The following is an 8,077-nucleotide window of genomic DNA, read 5'->3' on the forward strand; positions in this document are numbered from 1 at the left end:
GAGACCCTCTGGGTCACTTGTGCAATCCAGAGTTAAAATTTTAAACCATCACTTTTATTATATCATAAAAATGGAGCTGAAGAAACAAAACTGATTCTTGCTCTTTATTTTTAATCTAATTTCAAATATACATAAATTGTCATGAAAATACACAGAATTAGCCCAATATGTCTTTTATCTCCATTCACGTCTTGTTAACATTGTTAACCACTTTGCTTCCAATGCACTTTAATTTTTATCAGTTGAACACTAATAAAATGATAGCCATTTATTCCTCATAATTATTCAACATAATTTTGAATAATAAGACTATTGTCCCACAAAATTAAACAGCCACTATCAACTTCATAAAATATAACATTGACAGAATACAAACAAAGACTTTGAACGTACAAGAAGTATGCCAATGAAATTTTCAGAATAGAGAAAGAATTCTTCAAAAGGGAAGACTATGCAATCAGACATGATGGATGAGGATTAACGTCAGCAGGAGACCTAGATCAACAGATGTACAGAGATAAGGAGAAGAAACTGTCCATTCCAAATTACTTACTTTACTGTTTCCTGAAAGAGGTGTTTTGCACTCAACAGTTTCTTCAGGGCATCTGTGACATTCTTATTCCTAAGACTGTAGATCAGTGGGTTCAATAGAGGGGTGAGTATTGTGTAAAACACAGACACCATCATGTCCTTCTCAGGGGTGTGGAAGGAGGCAGGGAGCATGTAGGTATAGAAAGCAGCACCATAGTAGAGGATGACCACAGTCATGTGGGAGGAGCAGGTGGCCAGGGCCTTTTTCCTACCCTCTGCTGAGTTCATCCTGTGAACAGTGAGGAGGATGAATGAATAGGAGCTTGATATGACTGCCACAGGGATGAGAAGCATGAGCACACAGCACAGGTACATGAGGGTCTCATAGAGCCGGGTGTCTGAGCAGGAGAGCTTTGTCACAGCAGGGGACTCACAGAAGAAGTGATGGATCTCATGGGATCCACAGAATGGGAAGGTCATAGTGACAGGAGTGAGCATGAAGCCATCCAGGGATCCCAGGAACCAACAGACAGACATCAGGAGGAGACACACTCTGTGGTTCATGAGGACAGGATAACGGAGTGGATGGCAGATGGCCACATAGCGGTCATAAGACATGGCACCCAAAAGGAAGCATTCTGAACCTCCTAGTGTCATGTACAGGAACATCTGTATCCCACAGGCAGCAGCTGAGATCTTGTGGCTCCCTAGGACCTGGTCCATGAGCATCTTGGGCACAGTGACAGAAATGTACATCATGTCCATGAGGGACAACTGGCTGATGAAAAAGTACATGGGTGTATGAAGGCGGATGTCAGAGTGTATCAGAAGGATCAGAAGGACGTTCCCAGACAAGGCCATCAGGAAAACCATAAATATGACCACAGCAAGCAGGACAGGTTGTTTGGATTGATTCAAGAATCCTACCAGGGTGAAATCTGACTGTCCAGTGTAGTTGCTCATCCAGTTGTTGATGTTCATAGGTGTCTCCTAGGCAACCAAGAATGCTTTGGGGTTAGTTTTTGCAAACTGTTATGTGCACAAGTCGAGTGTGCTAAGATAGTTCCCTGGGCCTTTAGTTCTGAGAATGATTATCTAACTATAATTTAAAGTTTTAAAAATGTAGGAATTAATGTCTTTGGTTGGACCTATCACAAGTCGGGGTAGAGCTATCATAGTTCATGATTGTGATCTTACCTGATGACTAATAGTGGCCTCTATTAATAAATTTCTTGAAATGTGCACAATAATTTTTTGCTACTAGCAAAAAGAGTGAATGGTAGACCAAAAGAAACAAAGAAAAACCAAGGAAAGACAAATGCAAATAAGGAGACATATTATTAAAAAAGTTACTGAGTAAAGTTATTCTTAAGAATCATTGTAGAGTTGCTTATAATATTAACACATTATGAGATGCGCTCTCCATTTTAGTAGTCAATGAAGAATGTAGTTTTTAAAAAATATTGTAAAAGATCTTAATGGAAAAATGCACACACAGCCTGGAGAGATGGCTCAGAGGTTAAGAGCACTGGTTACTCTTCCAGAGTTCCTGAGTTCAATTCTCAGCAACCTAATGTTGGCTCACAGCCATCTGTAATAAGATCTGGTTTTATGTTCTGGTGTGCGGGCATACTTGAGGGTAGAAAATTGTATGAATAAATAAATAAAAAAAATGAAAATGCACAGTCTCCTTAATATTAAGCATGAAGTTTCTTGATAAATGATTTTTTATCAAAAAATATTATCCTCTTTACATATACATTCATATAAACATAATCATATAAAACTATAGATTAAATAAAACCACGTAGAACATGCTTGCTCATATAACGCTGGTTGGACTGGGATACTGGGAAGTCTCACCCTTTCTTGGTCTCTGCTTCCCTAAGTTCATCTCTTCACAGAGTCCACCATTGGCTCTAACTTCAGCAGGAGGCAGAGGATTCAGCAGTCACTGCTGGTTGCCAGGCCAGGCTGTGACAGCAGCTTCTCTATGGACTGTCAGCTACTTCTTCATGAAGTCTGAGAAGTAGAGAGAACACAGCCATGACATGTTCCTGATAGTGATTCTGCATTCATGTGTGTGTGTGTGTGTGTGTGTGTGTGTGTGTGTGTGTGTGTGTGTGTGTGTGTATTCAATGACACATATTCTTAGATTGCATAAACATGGTTAGTATTCATCTGTGCTGGGAAAATAGCACATATATGAATTAAATTTGAAGGTCTAAACAGGGACAACAGAGTGAGAAAGAGCAGCAGACAGAAGGTACCAGCCTTCTTTTTACAAGGTTCAGTGAATGCCTCTTCCATGGGTGCTTCTCAAGGAGAGGAGATTTTTTTAAGTTCTTTTTTTATTTCTGACTGGTAGATGCTGCATTTTGATAGCTCTTAGAAATAGAAAGGAAATGAAATCTCCTCTTTCTGAGATGTTAGCAATAGTTAAAGGGAGAGGCTGCTGAGACAGCAATCACAAGTCTCAGCATCATTTTCATCTCTGTCAAGATTCTAAAACCAAAACCACAAAACACACTTGAAACTGAAGTCCTTAAAGGAACATGATCTGCCAAGCTGCTGATGGAGCAGAGAACAATGCCAGGTCCTTAATGCCTTCATATAAATGTCAGAAAAACCAGAGACCTATGGGAGAAGATGGACAGAGATACAGACAGACAATAGACTGAAAGATAGGAAGGTACATGATAGATTTCCATTTTAAAAAGGCTTGTTCATTAAAGGAAACTTACATATGTTCTAAACCTTAGGCTTTCCTCATTCATCTTAAGGTTACCTGCTAACTTAATTCTTATTTGTGGACACAGAGAACAAGGACCAGGGAGTCTGCCACAGTGTATGAGAATCCCTGACCAGTGTTTGCTGGGTGAGTGGAGGTCAGGAGGCAGGTGAGGGGCAGGAGGTGTGCTGGGAAGGTGGTGCACTCTGTTAAGTGGGGAACACTGGCATCAAGGCACCCTGAGAGCAGTGAGATCAGGAAGGTGATGCCTACACAAGGGACAGGACCAGCAGCTGGCTTGCCCTTACACATTCTGTGTGTTTGATTTCATATGAAGAGCTTGGTGCATGTTAACACTGGGTAATTCTCACAGTGAACACAGAGACATGACAAAGCATCTTCCTCAACCAGCAGCATCCCTGAACCACCCTGTGCTTCCATAGGAGTCACCATGTCTTCTTCCTTTACAGTAGAGAAGCTCAGGGTCTCAGGGCATCTGCCTCATATCACACAATAACCCACAATATGAATGCTTAACCTATGTGTAGGCACAGAGTGGATACCTTTCTGGGTTCTATGTGAAACACCATTTCCCCAGGAAAATGTATAGTTTGTGTTTAGATCAACCATGGTCTGTTTCATATGATAAGACATGAATAAGATTAAAATTACTGTAACACTTAAATATGCCCACACTTGAAATAAAATCAATCACATAAGAGACATTTTTGGAAAACGAATTGATTGCAATATGAACACTAAAAACACATAAGGAAGGGTAGGGTGTTGGCAGATGCCTACCACAATCCTAGCACTTGTGAGACTGTGGCTGGGGACCTGCAATAAAATCAGGGCAAGTCTGGTGTGTGTGTGTGTGTGTGTGTGTGTGTGTGTGTGTGTGTGTGTGTGTGTGTTTTATATTGCTCTATTCATTCATAGAAAAATTCTCAGTAAGAAAATATTAAAGGTATTAAAGGGAAGCTTTAGGAAGATGCTGGGTGTGTTAATACACATCTTTAATTCCAGCACTAGGTGGGCAGAGGCTGGTAGATCTCTGACTTCAAGTCCAGCCTGGTCTACAAACCAAGTTCTGGACAGCCAGGGCTGCACAGAGAAACCCTGTCTCAAAACACCAAAAATGAGGGAAAAGAAGGCAGAATATTTTTCCTCCACATAAAAATAAAGAATAAATGAGAAAACAAACCCCTTGAAGAACAAACAGACTGTCTAGGACCCTGTGCTGGGCATTCGTCCTGTTGGGTCGACTCACCATCAGATGCAGCTGCAGCCTGTGTCATATGGGCCAAGGGGAAGTAGCTGGTTAAGTGCAGAAGGAACAGGAGGCAAGTGACATCATCCTTGGCTGCATCCTGCTCATTCCTGGATAAAGATTGTGTTAATAACTCCCCTGTGGGACTTTAAGGAAGAATGTAACTAAGTGAGCCAGGGATGGTGATAGAAACCACTGCCACAGCCGTATAAAACTCCATGTCTGTTAAAGTGGAAAGTCATAGCCAGTATTAACAATAGCCTGGACTATCACCATCATAATAAGAATCTTATCTAACATGAGTCAGTTATTGTATGTTCAGGCCCTTGTTCACTATGCAGAATTCTATTCCCTCCCATTCTCCCTGTCTCTGTGTCTGTCCAAATAATCTGTCAGTAGTTTTTGTGACCTGTTATCTTTATAAGTGTGGAGTCCAAAGCTTGAGTTCAGTTCCCCTTACTAGTAAGTCACAGACCGACCTTGAGAACCCATCCCTCATGCGCCATCTTGCCTTCTCCCCATCACCTCATGGTTCTGTTCTGCTCAGTCAGAAGCCATGTTCTTTGGAACTGCATTCTGTTCAAATGTTCAGTTCAGTTTGTTTCGCTTTAAATAGTCACCTGAAAATTATAGAATGATGTACAAATACAAATGGTTTAGATGAAAATGAGAATATATATATTACTATCAGTGGGACAAGAGTCACACTTTAGAAAGTGACACCCTCCCTTAAACTGCACACATCTGTGGAGTGTAAACTGTGTAGTTGACGATGCACAACAGGGAAGAAGATGGATCCACCTCAGCACTCTTGATCTTGCAGCCAAATTGCTCTGTACTTGTTCTGAGTGCTGAAGGTTTCTGACCGTGTTCCCATGTCATGGTGGTGTTCCCATTTCATCCTTTGGTCACAGTGTCCTCTGCTCATCAGGCCACACTCCTGAGCTCAGCCCTCCCATGTTCCCAGGTCTTTAACCTGCAGATGGAGCAGGGTCCTGACTCCTTCCACACTTGGTTTGAGTGCAGGCCCTAAGTGGACTCTGGCAGGGGAGGGGAAAGAAAAGGGGTGTTTCCCTGTTGCTGCCTGTCTGGGCTGTCTGTATCAACTGTAGGTGACAGAGGCTGTGTGGGAATCCAGGCTGTGTCCACCACTTAGGCAACTGACTCAGCACTGTTAGGACACAGATGTCTTAGGTGTGCACGGTGTCAGGGCATGGCCACCAGTAGATTAGAGTGTCCAGCATCTAATGCACATCGAGGGGCACATGCAGCTACCAAAGCTACAACATTCCTCCTCAATGTCATCTGCCTGCTCTACGGATCATCACTCATGTATGATCAAGTTCCTGTGTGAATTTCTCCAGCTTGACATATGAAGGCTTTTTAAAGTCCTGGAAACTGATTCATGAGGACCTTTGTTGGAGAAAGGAAATAAAAATACCAGTATCCTCAGACAATCAAATTTTATGTAATTAAAAGTTATGAACCCATGCCACATAGTGGGTGTGTCATAGAATGCATTGGAAACAGTTCATGGAAATGAGGGAAGTTTATGCACAGTGGGAACTGAGGACAAATACACAGAACTGACTGTTGTTCCTAGTGATGCCCTGGCAGTGGGAAACGTGCTGTCCCTATCTGTGCATCTCACCTGCCTCCTTCTGAAGAGAGTTTGCTAGGAAGTCTTTCTTCCTTCATATTCAAAGTGTTGTAAGGCTCACCTGTGTCACGTAGCTATTTATAGCTTTAGTGGCAGTCAGTGAGACCAAAGAATGGCTGCTTCTAATTCTGATTTTCTTCATGTGTTCCACCCTATCCCTAATGTCCACAGTAACTAGCTCCCTCCATAGGAATTCAGCTTGTATTTGTGCATTTTTCTCCAGAGAAGTGAATGTTACAAAGAAGTAGCAATAAGCATATTTTTAGTAAGAAATGCATTTCTATATGGTAAGGCTTACCTCTAAATTAAGATGGCTAAATGTTTCCACAATCAAACGATAAATACAAAGCTGATAATCCTCAACAGGTCACAGAAGGTCTGAGTAATGTATATAAAGTATGTAAAGAGGAACCATAAAGATTATTAAGTGATGTTCATCAAAATTTGAAGGTCAAAGAGCCATCAAACATTTATTTAAATCATTAGAGGCCTCTGAAGTTATTGATCTGCTCTTGGAAACATCTACGAGGGCTGACTTAGTGGACAAAAAAGTGTCCCCTCTCCCCAAATGTCATACAAACTTCAAAAATACCAGACCAGACTGGTGTAACTGACCTTCTGGGTGTTGACTGGCCCTACTTAGAGGCCTATTTCCATGTGGACAGAGGGATTAAGACGCAGTACTTTTTAGCCTGATCCTTCAAGGTCATCTAGGTCTCATAGGGCTTTAGGACATCTTTCAAAAGGTCTCACAGTTCTAGTGAGTCACCTGTCCTCTAGATCAAGAGGCCCTGGAGGCTCCAAGGGATGGATGCTAATCAGTGTACATTCTTCAAGGAAGAGATTCAATATGGAGGGACATGATCCCAATGCTTCCAAAGGAGGCTGTGGTCAGAAAGTCCCTCACCTGTCCCCAAATCGTGGCACAATTGTTAAAAGAGAGGCTAAAAGACTCAGGGACTCCTCCCTAGTCTGAATGACCTTGGAGGAACAGATCCTTATGGGGCCTTGACAGAAAAAATGTTTTGTTTTGTCTATCAGTGTGCTCTTACAACACTTAGCAGGAACTGTAACCATGTAATTGGTCATAACACAGTGTAGCCAGAAGGAAAAATTGTGAACTGCTAGTGTCACTTAGATGGACAACAGGCTGATGAAACAGTACATGGGTGTGTGGAAGCAGGGGTCAGAGTGTATGAGAATGATCAGGAGGGCATTCCCAGACAAGGCCATCAGGAAAACCGCAATCATTACCATAGCAAGCAGGGCAGGGTGTTTGGATTGAGTGAAGAATCCCACTAGTGTGAAATCTGACTGTCCAGTGCTCATCCAGATGATGATGTTCATGGGTGTCTCCTAGGCAACCAAGAATGTTTGGGGTTAGTGTCATGTGGTCTAGGAAATGCTCAGTGATGTGTGCCTCAACCTGACTGTGCTAACAGGAAATTCCCTGTGCCTGCAGATCCGAGGTTTATAATTTACTTGTAATTTAAGAAAATTTCAAAACAGAATTCACATCTGTGATTAGAACCATCATAACTCCTAGTGAAACCGCCACATTTCAGAGTCATGAAGTATCCAGGTGACATACAATGTGCTGCATCCAGAAGGACCACATTCTGTAGCATCACTCCCCTCAACTATATTTAACCAGTGCTTGCAAAGGGAAATCAAACTTATTTTGATGATTTATTTTAACCTGAGGTATGAACTAAGACTTCAGTCTTCTCTATGGGCTAAGGATCCAACTTGGAGCTTTTAAAATCTCAGAGATATATTCCAGATGAATGTTAACCACAAAGCAAATGGAATATAATGTGGAAAAACTAATCTGTGACACATGAAGCCCCTTTACCCTAAGGATCATATGACACTCAGAGGTTCT

The 8,077-nt window shown here is 41.8% G+C and overlaps 1 protein-coding gene across 1 annotated transcript; it reads right to left on the minus strand.

The window, feature by feature from the left end:
- Positions 1–549: 549 nt before the first annotated feature.
- On the minus strand, positions 550–7,539 carry LOC118589883 (olfactory receptor 2T29-like). Its single transcript, XM_036197560.1, has 2 exons — positions 7,444–7,539; positions 550–1,500 (listed from the first exon to the last, which is right to left on the minus strand). The coding sequence occupies exons 1-2, from the start codon at positions 7,537–7,539 to the stop codon at positions 550–552; spliced, it is 1,047 nt and encodes a 348-aa protein (XP_036053453.1).
- Between the last annotated feature and the right edge of the window lie 538 nt (positions 7,540–8,077).

This window comes from Onychomys torridus, chromosome 8, assembly GCF_903995425.1.
Source record: "Onychomys torridus chromosome 8, mOncTor1.1, whole genome shotgun sequence".
Taxonomy (NCBI): Eukaryota; Metazoa; Chordata; class Mammalia; order Rodentia; family Cricetidae; genus Onychomys; species Onychomys torridus.

Coding starts and splice junctions, on each gene's coding strand:
- LOC118589883 (XM_036197560.1), bottom strand. CDS start 7,539: ATGAACATCATCATCTGGATGAGCACTGGACAGTCAGATTTCACACTA. Junction 1,501..7,443: donor CTGCCCTGCTTGCTATGGTA/ATGATTGCGGTT, acceptor ATGAACATCAAC/AACTGGATGAGCAACTACAC.